Raw genomic sequence first — 17,508 nt, 5'->3', positions numbered from 1 at the left:
ATTTTCAGATGGGACCAAAACAAACACATTCCCCATCCTGATAAAACACAATGAAATCCTGTGGGTTAATCTGTGTGTTAAAAATGTACGATAAGCACTAAAGCTCTATTTTATACATTGTCATTTCCTCCAATTTTATACTACAAACGGTGTTGTGCAAAAATAGCTGATCTGCAAGCTCACAACACGCCACATTGTGACATGTTATGAGCTTGTAGATGTTATTTTAGCTATTTTAGAAAGACGTTTTTTAAGTTTTCACCTATAATGACATGCCCAAAATAGAGACGCCAAGTCTGAAGTGGTTAAAGATTCGTATTTTCTTTATAAAGTTGTGACATCCAAGATCACATGATTTGTTATCAATCGTGACAATAATCAAGCATTACTATTAGCCTTTGGGCAATACATTTGCCATATATCAATATGTATTGATATACATTTTTAACTACACAAGTTTCAAATTAAAGTAGGATTTTCTTTTTTTATATTCACTGTGATAACTAAACTTGTAACTATATGATAATTAGTGCAGCCCTAATATACAGTGCATAGCCTTTTTTGTTTGTGTGAATTTTACCCCACCCAAGGCCTTCAGCCAACATAAAAAAAAATAACCACATTATCCTGGTATCCCTATTTAGGGCAAGTATTCTAAAAACTTACATTTTGTAAAAAACATTTTATTTTATTCCAAGTTTGTGGATCAGCTATTTTTTTGATATTTGTTAAGTACATATGGCTTCAGTGGTTAAGAGGCCATGGGAACACTGCTTACACAAACAGACACAAAACAAGGTTGGAAAAACAAAACCCTCCACAGAAAATCCATCAACTATTTGAAGACATGGGAGTCAGTCATAAGATGCCTTAAAGTGAAACAGAGACGCTAACGGCACAGCTACAAACACTGTAAATTACACAGTGAAGTCCTCAGTGTTCGTTTATACATTTGAGTGTACAAATGTAACCAAATGGACCCTTACGGGTTCTTTAACACTCAGGATTTTACTTTGTACCTTTGAAAAGTTCTCCCCCGTCCCACAACTGCAACACCTTACACCTGCTAGATTAAAAAAAAAAAAAGATCACTGAATCCTTCAGGGGGTGCCAGGTGGGGGGCTTTCCGTCACTCTTTCCATACCGAAAAGAGAACCGATACTTGGGTGTGGGGGACATTCAAACGGATTCAGAAAATTGTGTAGTGAGTTTGTTACTCAAAACTCACTTCTCTGGCTTATGATTTATACGGTTCGTGTAAGAGCACATGACCATCAGGATGTTTTGAGCCATCCCATGACTTGTTTTTCCATTTCGAGGAGTCTGCTATAGCCTACATGGGGCGACTGCAGACTTGGCCCAGACTGCAAATAACTGTATTAAAACATTAATAACCCCATACATAGACATTGACTGAGTGGTTTTGTGGATTTACTATGGTGCTGTTACATATAAATGTTACATTGAGATGGTTTAATGAGTAAAAATAAAAATATTATATAATAATGGACAACAAGGCAGGTCCACCGACTGTGAGACGTTTAGGCTCGCGAGTCGCGCTTGTCGACGAAGGCACTCGCTTGCCTAGAGTCTCGCTCGTCCGAGCTGGCAAGCCATTGTGGACGGAATAGGTTATCACCCGTTTCAAATTTGCACGCGAACCGAACAAGTGCTCCCCCACCCCCGACAAACGCAGGATGTTGAATAAATAAAAACAAGCACTCCCTCTGTCTGCTGGCTCATACATCAGCAGGGTCGTGATACTATCTGGGACGTAGATGGGACTGGGCTCGAGGTCTGCAGGCGCAGACGCCCCCAACCTGCTGTACCTTCTTCATGGCAAAGAAATGCAAACATTAAAACGAAAAATAAGCTGAGGAATTCCTCGAACCATACTACTTGTCTATATTTCCATTAGGCACAACACGATAGAGTGAAACATATACTTCATATTCTTTTTCTGACTGTACTTTTTACACTCCTCGTGATAAAAAATTGATGGTCTGTTGTGATTCAGAGCAGTGCCTGTTTCCTTTGTTGTTTTGATCCCGTTTAATTGATTCTACACCCGGATTTAACAAAGCGGAACCGGAATCTGAACAAGACGGAAACTTGAAGCAATGGTTAAAGTGGTGCGTGCTTATCCATAAGTCCTTCCTTCAACACATCCACCCATCAAATCAATCCTTTCCCTCCAGTGTCACTGTAACTGGATCTATTTGTCCATTCAGCCTTCAGTATAACAGAGGATGGGATGGGTTTAGGGGGGGAAAGTATCTGGTTCTTCACTTGATCATTTCGTCAATCCATCAAGCTCCATCAGGTCAATCTATCCATTCATCTGTCTATACATCTGTCCATCCATCCATTCGATCCATCAAGGACAAGAGAAGGTGGCGTCCATATAACATGTTAACACATTGAACACCAAATATGTAACACATCAGCCATGTTAATCACATATTGTCGGACAGAGTTATGGCTTCAATGATATATATATATATATTTCTTTAAAGTCCACCACTGTGCCACTGTAAAAATATTACAATGGAAACAATGCATGTTTCCATCTGTCCAGCCCTCCGTCCTACCATGGGTCTACCCATCCATCTGTCCACTCTCTAGCCATCCATCAGTCCCTCCATCGGGGTGGAGCAGGGTTGACACTGTGTGGCACGGTGGTGTTGGTTCCACAGTCGATGTACTCGTACGTGTCCAGAGAGAGCTGCTCAAAGTGAGCCAGGTAGTACACGGTCATAGACATCCTACGGAGGACAAACACAGCACATACGAAAAATAATTAGAATTACATGAAGATCTCCTTTTCTTTTTATCTTTCCCGACATTTCTGCTTTATTTCTGATAGTAACACACAGAGAGGGAGGGGGGGGGGGAAGAGAGAGAGAGAGAGAGAGAGAATGACATGCAGCAAAATCGAGTCAGACTCGAACCTGGGCCAGCTGCAGGAAGGACCATAGCCTTTTTTTATGTGGTATGCAGTCTTACCAGACGAGAGAAACCCAGGCGCCATATTAATTATATGAATATATGGTATATTATTTATAAGCCAACAAAAACCTCAGAGAATCATGTGAGGTCAAGCGACGCTTTTCTGTTTGCAGGGACCATTGTGTGGGTTTTGGCATAGAAACAAATACTCATAATCACAAGCTGTGTGTGCTTTGAAGGAAACAAGGTTATTATAGCTAACTAAAACTAATGAAATAACTAGATGCGGAGGAGAAGAAAAACAACATTTTAGTTAACAGAAATAAAAATAAACGAGGCTTTACGGGATACAAAATGGGGGGGAAGGATAAGCCTTGTGTTTTGAGTGGATATGAAATCTTATGTTCCAATTTTAGTGGTATATTTAGCATCTACCCAATATTCTACTCCAGTGTAAAGTTTGTGCATTGTCCAGTGCATTAGCTTTAACCACTTGAACCCTATACATTTCGTTTACCGGGGTCCCCTGGGGGTCTGTGCTTGGCCCCCTCTTTTTTTCCCTCTTCACCAAATCCCTTTCACCGAAAATATATTGGCCTATGATGACATGATGCCCAGAATAGGGATGCTAAGGTTCATGTGGTTAACCCTTTAAGACCGGGAACGCATCCGTGTCATTTATTTGGGCTATTCAAAAATAGCAGATATACAAGCTCATAGCGAGGCACGGAGTGCCGCACTATGAGCTTGTAGATCTGCTATGTTTGAAAAATCGTGAACATTTGTGCAAATCTTTGAATATATGTATTTTTTAAAGCGGACATGTTTTACTCAAATCTTTGCTTCTGGGGGGATTATACAAAATCCTAACAGTTTAAAAAAAAACGTATGTTGTTATAATATCAGTGGTTCTCAAGCTTTTTCATGTCAAGGACCCTCGAAATTATATGTATTCGGCCCCGGACATCCATCTTAAAATATTTTGTTCAAGGGACCCCCAGAAGATTTGCAGACATTTCCAAGACTTGTTTTTTCAAAAATAGAGATCTACAAGCTCATAGCGTGGCACTCGGTGCCGCGCTATGAGCTTGTAGATCTGCTATTTTTTAATAGCTAAAGAAATCTAACGTGACACAGACGCGTTCCCGGTCTTAAAGGGTTAAGCAGCAGGGTGGAATGCACAATCCTTTTCACACAGTGAGTCATGTGAGTCAAGTCACGATGAGAACTGGGCTGGGAGTCAACAGGCAGATAAAAGACTCCTCTTGTACCTCTTGCCTCTACTCTGAGATCTGTGTTTCTCTCCACTGTTACCAGATCTATAGCAGTGGTTCCCAAACCTTTAAGCTCGACACCAAAAAGAGAAATTTGATGTCTCCCCGGGACCCAAACTGGTGAAAATAGTCGATCTACAGCGACGAGTTGTGAGCTTGTAGATCTGGTATTTTCACTACTTTTTTCTTTCTAATTAATGGATTAAAAAAAAAATCCTTTTTCATTTAAATGGAATTCCTTTGAAAAACCTTTTTATTTTATTTTTTACTTTAAAAAAACGTTTTGAAATAAAATTAAAAACAAAATGTAGGAAACAAAATTAAGGGATATTTGCTTGTGACCCATAAAAATTTGTCTCCGACCCACATATGGGTGCTGACCCCCTGTTTGGGGGTCCCGCCGTGTTAAAGCTTGTAGATCTGTCCATTTTGAAGAGTGATGATGTTTTTTGTCTGACGTTGGATGTTTCCCGTTGCCTTTTATGGTCTTAAGAAGAATGCAAATGATTTCCACGTGAGCACGCCTCTGACTTTCAAACAATAATTAGATACACCTGTGATCCGCACATATCAGGACTCTAGACCCCCTTTCACAAACCGCACGTCAATTTGTGCTCCGAGAAAATATACACCCCTTTAGTCACTTTATTTACACACTTAAGAACAGCTTAGTGAATGAGGCCCAATCAATCTTTATTTCAGACTCTAATAGGTCCATATAAAAGGCAATACAGGGGACAACACAACAAAGATGAATAGAAAAAACATAAAAAAGGGTACATCTAAAAAACATATAGACACCCTCTCAGGTACCTAATGCCGCTCTTATGCATGGTTAAAGCCCCTATGATTCATTTTAGAGTCATTCAACCGCATCATAAAATTGTACATAATGATTCCTGAGTGGGAACACCACTGTGTACAAACAATTGGCTGGTATTTGTCCACCTCGGGACCTTCAGTAGGATTCTGAGAGCATCATTATATGCCACCCGTAACTTATAATATCTACCTTTACTGTAGCTGCACCACAAGTGGACAGTATACAGGTCATTTTGGGTACTTTTGGGTACATTTGGGTACTTTTGGGGACACTTTTGGGTACATTTGAGTACATTTGGGTAATTTTGGGTACTTTTGGGCAATTAGTATGATCAGTATACAGTAGTGTTTAGTACGCTTAAAAAAGGGCAATCTTGACATCATCAGTACACATATAAAATGTACGTGACAACATGTTGGCCTGTGCATACAATTTACAGTAGTACTGTCGCTGACCCTCATCATCACAGAGTTCATCCCTAATGATGGGACATGTGATATGTCACATGATGTGATATTTGACCTTTGTCCACAATATTGAGCACCTTGTCTGCCAGATTAAAAGAAGGATTTGTTTCCTTATTTATTTCCTGCAGTGAAATGGCCATATCTCTGCTAGATCTCCGTTCCTCCTGCTTTACTGCAAAACAAGCCTCATTGAAACGGCCATAGCTCTTGAATGGAGGATCGCGACCGGACTATTCCCCCCCCCCCCCTACTACGACAACCCTGTGCGTGTAATGCGCCGATCTCCGTGACGACGGCGGTCACAGAGAATATTCCATGATTTTTCAAAGGTACAGTAAAATCGCTGTTTTTGCTGGCAGCAGTGGCACACTATTACACTATTGATATGGCAGTCAAAGAGTTAAAAATCCCACCCTGTCTTACTCCATTTGACACTAGGAAGGGCACGGCTGTAGTATCACCCCATCTAACTTGCATGGTTTGATGGGAGAGTACCAGAAATGTAAAACAAGTATTAACTAGGAAGGAACCTCTGGCTCGCGTAGTTTTGCAAACAGTTTACCATGGTCAATGCGGTCAACGGCTTAAGAGGGTTTAAGTGGTAGCTTACAGTGTAAGCATTTTAGAATTAATGCCACATTTGTTAAATAGGTCAATGATGACATCTATCTCTGACTCTTCACAGTCACTGCCTGGTTTTGACACAGAATTATTTAATTTTAGATGTGTTCGGTGTGCTTGCTAATGAGGAATTAATGAAATATGCTCAAAATAACCCAAGTCAATTGTCACGGCATGACATGGCAAGAGGCTAGCTGTCTATAATACAGTCAGTCTGTTTTTCTTCCCATGTTTTATACTTAAAACATTTCACTTTTATTTATAATGGAAGCCCATGGGGTTCGGATCAGGCTGAAACCTTACCCACATTTAGAGTCATACGTCACAAGCCTGCAGGTGTACCGGGTCATACTTACTGTAGGTGTATAAACAGAGTGTGGATCTGGATGGAAGTCGACTTGCAGTAGTTACTGAAGAGACAAAACAGGGGTAAAAGGTATTAATTAGGGATTGTTTTTAAAAAGGAACTATTCAGTGGAAGTAGATAACAATAATGAAGATGATTCATTTAACACTGAATTATTTGGCACCGATATAGATAAGATAAGATCATATCAGATAGATAAACTGATTGATAGATAGATTACTTGATCTATCAATTGAAAGACAGGACCACTTCTCATTTACAATCTGGGAAAATGTTATAGATGAACAGCTTTACACTGATAAAACTATATGCACACCTCATTCTGTTAATTTCTCACATTTCTCAGTCTACAGCTTTCTAAATGTTGGTGAATGCTTTCATATTTAATCTGGAATGTATGGAAATTATCCAGAAATACACAATGCTAATGGCTTTACCAGCTAAGCAGGGGTTTTGTTGTAATGTGTGTAAGCCAAAAAAACATCAACTGATTAATCTGATGTGCACAGACACAATTTGTCCTCAGACCTATGAAGTTCAAAAACCCTTCTTATGAACCTCTAATGTTAAAATATTTACATGCATTTCATCCAGGGTTGCTTCAATCCATTCTTGATTAAATCATTTAAAAATAGGTGCTTGTCTCTCCCTGTTCTATGTGCGGTTCCCTGCTTTAATATATAGACTTTCAAAAGACTACCGTTTGCAAAACTCACTTCTCCTTTTTGTATATTTAGACCACTAAAACCAACTGAGAAGAAGAAACATCTTTCGTCATAAACGTCTGTAAATACAACATAATGGAACACTGTGTAATGTAACAACAACTCACACCAAACAGCACCATCAAAGGAAAACTACCTGTGCTATATGCACTGTACTCAGAAGAGCACAGCACATACAGTATTTTACACATACACATTCTCTTGTGTTTAGAACTGGTGGAGTAACTCCCGAGTAATTCAATCAAAGGTGGACATGGATTTTTGAGTATACGATAATTATAGCTTCATAGCAGAGAAAAGGTTTATTGGCTTATTTCACCTCAGAATGATTTGTGTTGCATTTTCTGAATAAATATAGAGCTGCCATCTTAATGAATACAATGATATTTTAACCAATCTGTATGGTAGAATATGTTTATACAATATAACTAGCACACCCAAAGTGGCTGGAGGTGGTCTCCCTACTCTTCCATTGAGACATTATTTTAGACCCCGGTGTTGGGTAGGAAACCTACTGGTTGACAAAGTGGTACTGCCTGAAGCCCATAAGCACAAGAACTCCCCTGGACAATTGATCATTACTGCTTACAGCTCTGTGGTAGAATATTTTTTTGGGGGGGGGGGGTCTGGGTTTGAACCCCAGGTAGGATATAAAAGTTATGGAACACAGCTTTAAAAGATTTCAAGTTCCCAGGGAACACGACCCTCACTCCATATATAGGTTACAGTCAGATTGAAAAACCAGTCATATTGAAAAAGGAGCGCTCGTTTTCTTCGAGTTCACCTCCCGCACTCCTCCGCGGCGGGGCGGACCCCTCCGTTAAAAAAAAAAAGAAGTCTCGGAGGTACCGAGACTAGGGGGGGGGGGCGATGATTTACTATTCTGTCCCTATCGAGACATAACTCAGACGGCGCTGAGTCGTCGGAAGGTGACTTCGCAACACTCGGCACGGCGACTCGCTCGCCTAGGCTCGCTCGGCGGTGCCTCTCGTGACTCACGTCACGTTTCAGAAGGCGCGCCTCCGTCGGTGAAAACGAGTGCACCTTTCTCAATCTGACTGGTTTTCCAATCACAGTGACATATACACACCCAATCCAAGTAAGGAAAAGAAAAGACCACAATAATAAAGGATCTACCCAACATGTTCACGTAAACAACATGCCTGTGTATTCTACACATGCTTCATTTTCACAAGACACGCGTTATCTGTTAACAGCGTTGGCTAAAACCTGACTTCTCCACCTTCCCACACACAGGGGCCAGTACACTATGAATGAGAGACATCTGTACCCACTATGGGATTTTCCCATCAGGCAAATCAGCAACAGTGGACACTCACTTAAGTCCCAGGTCTGTCAGTTTGATAGGGATCTCAAAGGAGTACTGTTGAGGGAGAGAAAGACACAGAGAGAGAGAAAGAGACACACACAGTCAGTCAGACAAGTCGAAAACAAACATTACCTCCGGGCTATAATTCAACTTATCCGATAAGTGAAGTTTACCAAGGCGTGACTCGTAGGAAGCGCTTTACAACACAAAGACCTTTATGAGGGGCAAACAAATGAAGCTGTGTAGTGAGGGCTTTATAAGGCATGGTAACTGCGTAGCTATGGTTGAGCAGAAAGGTACAGAAGTCACGTATCATCTTCACAGAAGTGAAAGAGTCCATCATCAAAAAAAAAATACCCTGGCCTGGGCCGTAGCGTGACGGTCCAGGCACCCTAGGCTGCAATGCCAGCCTGACAGCGCGTCGCGGGTTCGACTCCCGTTCCCGACGACCTTTGCTGCGTGTCACCCCCCCCCCCCATCTCTCTCCCCATTTTCTGTCAGCTTACTTTCGATATCCCTCTCTAAATAAAGGCATAAAAAGCCCCCAAAAAATATTTAAAAAAAGAAAGAAAATACCCTCTTGACTTATTTAATCTCAGAGTAGTTTTGCAACGTCCTCAAAAAATATAGTACTTTTTTCCATCTTGATCCCCATATATGTGTTATATCTAGGGGTGGGACGAGGGACAGCGAGTGCATTTTCCGGCAGCGGCTGCTGCCGCGGAGCTGCCGGCGGCGCCAGCTTTGGGAGTGTGCTGCGTTTGTGTAACGCAGTCCCCACCAATATTATTTACGATTCTGTGCCTATCGGTACATAACTCGGACGGCGCTTAGTCGACTAGTAGACCATCGGCCGGTCGTCGCGGGCACTCGCGCCTGGAGGCGCTCGGGCGCGACTCCTTGGCCTCAAGGTCTACTGAGTCGGCGCGCCTCCGTCATGGTCCAAAACTATACTTTATCGGCGGAAAAAAGAAGTTGACTGCCGCTCCTCCACCGGCAGTTCCGCGGCAGTTCCGCTGCTGCCGCTCCTCCACCGGCAGTTCCGCGGCAGTTCCGCTGCTCCGCCGGCAGCTGCCGCTCCACCGCCGGCAGTCACTGCCGGCAGTTGCCGCTCCTCCACCGGCAGTTCCGCGGCAGTTCCGCGGCAGCAGCCGCTGCCGGAAAATGCACTCGCTCCTTCTGGGTGGGACGATATATCGATATTGCGATACTTTCTCCCGCGATAAATAATCGATATACTGCCGGAAAAAAACGATATATAAAATTAAAAAAAACCTCTGTATTTGTGTAATGATGATTTTGAACTGTTTGGTGCTATTTTAAGTGTTTATGAATTGAATACAAGGACTATCGTGATATATCGTTGGTGAAATTTCATGCAATATATCGTGATATCGCAATATATTGCAATATATCGAATATCGTGATATTATCGTTATCGAGGGCCTAATATCGCCCCAGCTATCGTATCGTGAGATACTCATATCGTCCCACCCCTAGTTATATCCCCATCACTGCTGCTGACTGACCCCTATTGACTGGTTTGGAGAGGGTGTAGTAACCTAACCAAGTGTCCGATACACATACCAGGAGGAAAGCATGCGGAGGAACATGCTATGCTTCCCAGTTCAGCTCCCCACTGAACAGGTGCATTAATCAGCCTGTGGGAGTGCCTAGTGCAGCAACAGAGAGCGCCCTCGCCAATCGGCTTCCCACCCGCAAGTACAGCCAATTGTGTTTGTTGGGGCGCCCTGGTCAAGGCTTTCAACCCAAGTCTCCACTGTGATGGCCAGGAACTTAACCGCTGTACCACCTGAACACCTTAACCCATTTAGACCTGGAACCCCATTACGTAACTATACCTTTCAAGTCGGGAACCCCTTTTGGGCTCATTTTTTTGTATTTCTTTGAATAAATATAAGTTTTTCAAGGATTTAGAAGGCGTTTTTAAAATCGGCCTCAGGTCTACATGGGTTAAGTACATTTTTTTTAAAAATAGAGAGATTTTAACCACAGACAAAAATACAGATATTCAGATTTTAAGTAATTTAAAATAGAAGGAGCTCTCACTATTTTATCCGACAGTGGTTTGACAGTGGTGACGTTCTGGATGAAGACCGTTCCCACCACCGTCTCGAAGTTCAGAGCCTGGACCGTCAGGTTGGAGGCCTTCACCTCGAAAAAGTTCTGATTGGTTATGTTCAGGACGTTCTACACAGGAAAGAGGAGACGCGAATGGTTAACATTTTATTTTATTTAATCTTTATTATTCAGTTGTAAGTCGGTTATTGGTTCTAAATATCAGTTTCTGTATATATTTGGTTAATTGCCCAGCCCTAGTTATCCTTTCTTTTCTCTCCCTCCCTCACACCCTCCTTCATCCTCTTTCCCTCTCTCCCTTCCACCCGTCTCCTGTCTTTCCTTCGCTCATTTCTTCCCCCTCCTTCACCCCATCCCTCTGTTGCCTCCCCTCTTCCTCTCCCCTACTCACAGTTACATGCATCTCCACCGTATCCGGCGTGAAGAAAACGAAGACGGACTTGACGGCCACAGGCGACAGGATGACAGAACGAGGAAACAGGAAGAACAACACCAAGGAGCTGACCAATAGGCACAAGGCCACAGACACCGCCACATACAACTTCCTGTTAAAAAAACAGAGAACAGATGAAACCTCAGAGAGCTGCAGGATTGCATAACCATTGCATCAGCTAAAGTTACTTCAATGACACACGCACGCACCAGGGTTTCCGCTAGGCATTTTTTGGGCCGGCCACCATGGCCGGCAGGATTATATTTTACCGGCCAAAGAATAAATTTACCGGACATATATTATAATTAACGTCACATGCGCGTTTGCACTACATGCACCCAACTGATCATTACACCTTGTTACTTTAGAGCTGCGCTTCTTTCCACTTTATCAGGGATGCAATCTGTTCCTGTTTTTATAGATAACTAAATTATATGATCTACTATATCATGCAGAGATGTCGCTTGCCAAAAATGAAATGAATAAAGTGGGCATGAGTGAACTGCTGCGCAACGATTACCGCCCGCTCGCCCCAAAACACAGTCGCCCCGGGGAAAATCCGGCTGTATTCGCCTGGTATTCCTAAACATATCAGTAAACTATACCTAAACCTAACCTTATTCCTAATCTTAACCTCAGTAAAACTATGCCTAATCCTAAACCTATTTCTACCCTTATCCTCAGTAAAACAAATACAAGAATACAAGAACCAACCGCTGGTCCGCCTGAAAAATGGGGGCGAGGGTGTTTTGGGGCGAGCTGCGGCAGAGCCTTTCCATGCGCGACACCGTCGCCCAACTTTCACCACTTTATCCATTGCAGACAGACAGTCACTGTGCTTGCATAATATCCACGACCCACACGTGTTCGGGTCCCTTTATCGACAATTGGGTCCGGTTTGGTTCAGATTCTATCACCTCGGAAAATCCCGGTTCTGTTTATCAACACACGCGAGCGAACCACGCTGGCTGATTAGGAGGAGACACAGCAGGTCGTGTTGTGGCGTATCAAAAATATCAGACATACAAGCTCACAACGCGGCGCGTTGCAACGTGCTGTGAGCTTGTAGCTCTGATATTTTCAATGCGCGACACCATCGTACAACGAATAGGCGAATCAATCTACTACTGCAGTGCGCAGCAGCAGCAGCAGAGCAGGCTGTCGGGAATTAAACCACAGTCAGATCATGATAAAAACTTTAAATGATTATGATTTTAATGGTTGTAGCCAACTACTTTATCCAAATAATAATATTAATAATAGGCTTAAATGATAAAATAGCTTAATAACACAACACCATTTTCCCAACCGGCCATGGTGGCCGGTGGTGTTTATAATTACCGGCCAATTAAAACTTTTACCGGTCAATGGCCGGTAAATACCGGCTAACGGAATCCCTGGCACGCACGCACACACACACACACACACTCCAAGTTAAACTAACGCCCAGGATTTTGCAGTGTATCTGCATGTTATTTACATTATACATCAGGGCATGGCGTAGTGGAGAGCCACTGAATTGACAGGGAACTTTTATGATGGCCATTGAAACAGCTATTCTATAATACAGTATAATGTTGTGAAGACACAACTGACTGAAACAATGATCCCTTACGTGTGCCTGGGTCTCAACCTCTGGTCATTACAGGGAATAACAGCCACCAGCTTGCTCTCCTGACCTGGAATACATTACAAACACTGATTAAAACAATGCTGGGGGGGGTTTCCTGCACGAAAATATGATATTACTTGAATACCTACATCACTGAGATTGTAATACAATATTAACTGTGGCTACATTTCTTCTTTCAATGGGTTTTTTGTTTTCTTAAAGCCTCAGACAAGGAATTCTTAAGGCGGTTACACACCGGCGAATATGCGAATATACGCAAAATTCTGACTCGTTCCGAATAATTAAAAGACGCTTTTTTCGCTCCGCGAAACTGGTGTGGAAGCTTGCATTGACTTTATAAGGTTTAAAAGAAAAACGTATTATTCGCATGAAAAAAATCGCCCCGGTGTGTAAGGACCTTCAGAGCTTACAACATTTTAATATAATGAGAACCTTCCTCTCGCATGAAGCCTGCCTGTCCTAATGTAGGCTATAGCTGCCAGAACACTTTAAGCTAGAGCAGGAAGCGGTTTGACACATTTGTTCTTCCTTAAAAACGATACCAAGTGTTCATAATTATCGCTCAGAGTCTACTTCTGGGAAAGTGCACTTCTACATTCCCGGAGTTATACTGAACACTCACTCACGATTATTATACTGTGAATATATGCAGTATGAAAAAGTCTTTAGCTTGTGGTTGCAATAGTCTAGTAATATATAATATTAATAATAGTAATAGTCTCCCGATAAAAACTGGACACGTTTACACAATTATTATGAGGTTATTACGGATGAGGTGTAATTGGTGGTGTGCGCAAGTGACCAACGTTGTGCAACTTTGCGTTTGTGTCTGTGTGTGCAGTATCGTGAGTCGATATCGAATTTGTACACAGTTTTGCGGTGTAACAGCGATAGACATGCAATTGTTTGTCTCAACTTGCCTGAGGTTGCATTTCAACCCATCTATGCATTTGTGTGTGCGTGTGTGTGTTTACCTCTGGGTATTCGTCCAGTGCCCTGGCAGGTGGGACAGTCCAGGGTCTCTCCTGAACTGTACCTTCTGCTGGAGCTCCGTCTGGGTTTGACATCCACAATGATCGGTGCCTTGTCGTCACCGCTGCCATCGGGTTCTATTCCTGCCCCCGCCTCGCTGTGGCTGGACAACCTGCTGGCAAGAGCCCCCATACCTGACAATAGAATAGAACACAGAATAGAGTGGAAGGGCAACATTATTGTCAGATTATGCACATATTGGTGTGAGGTGGGGAATGCTGTATTAGATTGGATTGACTTAACATGAATGCTCAGATATAAGTTACAGACGGCAACGGTGGGCTACCAGTGGTGGAAAAAGTACTCAAATTCTTTACTTAAATAAAAGTACTAATACTGCAATATAGCAATACTCTGTTACAAGCAAAAGTGCAGAATTCAAAATTTACTTAAGTAAAAGTACAAAGGTATTGGCATCAAAATGAACTTAAAGTACCAAAAGTATAAGTACTAAATTATTTTAAATAAGCAGATCTACAAGCTAAAAGTCCAGAATTCAAAATTTACTTAAGTAAAAGTACAAAGGTATTGGCATTAAAATGAACTTAAAGTACCAAAAGTATAAGTACTAAATTATAAGCTCACAGTTGTGAGCTTGTATATAGATCGTCTATTTTCAAATAGTCTATGTATAAAATAGGGCTAAAGTGGTTAATGTATGTTTCATAATATAATAATTTATATCTGAAAAGTAACTAAAGTTTTCAAATAATAAAATAAAATAAGTAAAAGTACAATATTTACCTCTGATATGTAGTGGAGTGACCCACCTTTCACCCACCCATTTTGCCAGCCTAGGCTGGCTCAGGGTAGAAGACAGGGTTAAACAACTAAAAATGGGATTGGTCTTCAAAATTGTAATTGCACATTTGCCCGATATGCCCCCTATTCCCGCATAGCTGAGTAAATACCTCCAAAAGGTTAGCGACACCCACAGTCACAAAACTAGAGGGAGCGTTAACAACGATCTGGTACCACCCACCCACAAAACAAACATGGGCAAATTCTCCTTCTACGGCACTGCCACCCAGGTTTGGAATAGCCTAACCCCATCCCTCAAAAAGTGCAGTTCGCTGGGCTCTTTTAAAACAGCCCTGAAAATTCACCTTTCAGGAGGCCAAGAAAGGAGGTAGTACTATTTTCCCGTTAGACAGACGACCCCCCCCCCCTGTTCTTGTACATAGTCTTTTATTTTATTTTTGATCTTTTACCTGTTTTTTTTGTAATGATATTTGAACTGTGGTGCCACTTTATATGTCTATGAATTGAATATCAAGGACATCATTGGAAACAAGACCGCAAGGACTTTTATGAACGGACCTTTTAGACAAAGTATTTAAATGTAACTGTGCTGTTTTACATTTTTGCCTAATAAAATATTCAATCAATCAATCAATCAGTAGAAGTAAAAGTATTGGAAATTGTAAATACTCAAGTAAAGTCCAAATACCTCAAAATTGTACTTAAGTACAGTACTTAAGTAAATGTACTTAGTTACTTTCCACCACTGTGGGCTATTATGTTCACAGTTCACACCCCATGACTTAATGTAACACATTAAACAGATAATGAGATAGATAAAACAGGCCTAAATAGACAGACAGGCTACTCATTGTATAACATGGAGTCTCTACTCTCTTTATGATACAATAACATGTCAGAGGGGAGCAGAGGGTTGGTCTATCTATGGTTTACAAAGCTTTTCAAGTTCATGTTCTGTTATGATGACACTGGTTTTGAGTAACCTCCCTCCACCCCATAAAACTGAGTTTAGTGCAAAACATAATCTTATAATCAGTGGTGTACAGTAACTAAGTACATTTACTCAAGTAGTGTACTTAAGTACAATTTTGAGGTATTTTTACTTGAGTATTTCCAATTTCCAGTACTTTTACTTCTACTCCATTACATCTCAGAGGCAAATATTGTACTTTTACTCCAGTACAATTATTTTAAAACTTTAGTTACTTTGTAGATTTGTATTATTATTGCAAAAATACATAGACTGCTTCAGTCCCATATATACATTATAGGACGTCGCAGAGCTTGTAGATCTGCTATTTTCTAAAGATTTTCAATTTCATTCATTTTGAGAACTTGAAATGGGACATTTTCCATAATGAGTACTTTTACTTTTAGTACTTTAAGTATATTTTGATGCCAATACTTTGTACTTTTACTAAAGTACATTTTTTATTCCAGACTTTCACTTGTAAAAGAGTATTGCAGTATTTCAGTATTGCTGTACCTTTACTTATAAGTAAAAAAAAAGTAATACTTTTTCCACCACTTGCTATTAATCATAAAATGACCCAGTTTCGTTCGTCTTAAATAACAAAGCTTCCTCCAAAACGTGTAGCTGCGCGACAGCTTCTTACCTGCTTTATGATGTTGTATTAGTATTATATGTATTATATTACCTGCTTTATGATGTTGTATTCGTATTATATGGCGTTGACAGCGAAGTCTTCTTCATCATCGACACGCAGCTTTCCTGCGTTCGGAATAATACAGGGTAGACATTTTATATGTTTCCCGTTTCAGCTCCGACAACAAGCAGACTTTGGTTCCAGAGCAGCTCAGTCAGTGTTTTGTTTTCCTCCTCCTTGGTCTACTGTGTGGAGACCCTGTGCGACGACCGGGCTTGCCAGGTTTTGCGAAAGGAACAAGCAACCGGGTCTATGAAAACAAGCCGAAAAGAAGGGAGGCCACATGAGCACTTTAAACCATCGGCTATTTTCAAAAACCCTTAAAATAAAATGTGGAATATTTTTTCTTGAAACATTCTAACAACACAAATGCTCCGTAGGCCTACTGTACGCTCTGTACTTTCGTGTGCTTTTTTTTTTGTCAAACTGCAAATAAAGTATTCAATCAAAACTCCCTGTCACAAAACATTTATGAAAATATTTGAGAACCACTGGTTTAAATAATAAAACATTTGAAAGCAAACCTAAATAAGATAACTACAAAAAGACAAAAAATAGATAAGCAAACTACACAAAAGACCGCAACCCGCAAGTTCCAATATTTACAAGCAACTTCACAGAAAAATAAGCCCAAAGTCGCTTATAATAAGCGGACATGGCAACGCTGGTCCCCAGTACCCGTGGAAAGCCTGCCCTGGTTTCTGATGTACATGCTCATCGCTCTGATCCCGCCTACCGTATCCGGTGATTTGCACGCACACATATGATACATGAATGCTCAGTTTCCGTATCCGTTGTAGACCCAGACCGGATCATAAACTGCAAAGCAATTGATCCCAGTCTTTGGCTCAGTTTTTCCCCCCACACTGTTGACATGACACAGCAGAAATTGTGAACTATAGGCTTGAATTTGCTGCCTCCCTCAGGAGGTTGGATGAGTGTTCATCTGATTCATGTAGTCTTTTGTTATTGTCTAAAAGCATGTTTATTTCTTCAGCTAAATGCTCTTGATTGATTGATTGATTGATGTACTTTATTTAGTAAGACATGAGAATAACAGTACATGGAAGTACAAATTCACAATACAAGGTCTACTAAACTGGAAGACTCATTAAGCACTGAGCTTGTTTAAGATGAGATCCCCATGCACACAAATCAGATATACACACTACTATACAGAATGTCATACAATCAGCTTACTTAATTTACTGTTCACCGTTATCTGTTGTTTAACATGCGTGTGTGTGCGTGTATATATATATATATATATATATATATGCATATATATATACTTTAAAAATATATATCATTTACATGATATATTG

General features: G+C 41.1%; 1 protein-coding gene across 1 annotated transcript; it reads right to left on the bottom strand.

Moving 5' to 3' along the window:
* Window positions 1-674: 674 nt before the first annotated feature.
* On the bottom strand, window positions 675-16,154 carry LOC308097928 (transmembrane protein 106B-like). Its single transcript, XM_080446067.1, has 8 exons — window positions 16,133-16,154; window positions 13,697-13,888; window positions 12,705-12,768; window positions 11,048-11,201; window positions 10,627-10,767; window positions 8,567-8,610; window positions 6,491-6,544; window positions 675-2,765 (listed from the first exon to the last, which is right to left on the bottom strand). The coding sequence occupies exons 2-8, from the start codon at window positions 13,884-13,886 to the stop codon at window positions 2,633-2,635; spliced, it is 780 nt and encodes a 259-aa protein (XP_080302193.1). The 5' UTR covers window positions 13,887-13,888; window positions 16,133-16,154; the 3' UTR covers window positions 675-2,632.
* Window positions 16,155-17,508: the final 1,354 nt, after the last annotated feature.

The sequence above is a fragment of the Gymnoscopelus braueri genome, assembly GCF_963280865.1.
Source record: "Gymnoscopelus braueri genome assembly, chromosome: 13".
Classification (NCBI taxonomy): domain Eukaryota; kingdom Metazoa; phylum Chordata; class Actinopteri; order Myctophiformes; family Myctophidae; genus Gymnoscopelus; species Gymnoscopelus braueri.
This window is presented reverse-complemented; position numbering and strand designations above follow the sequence as displayed.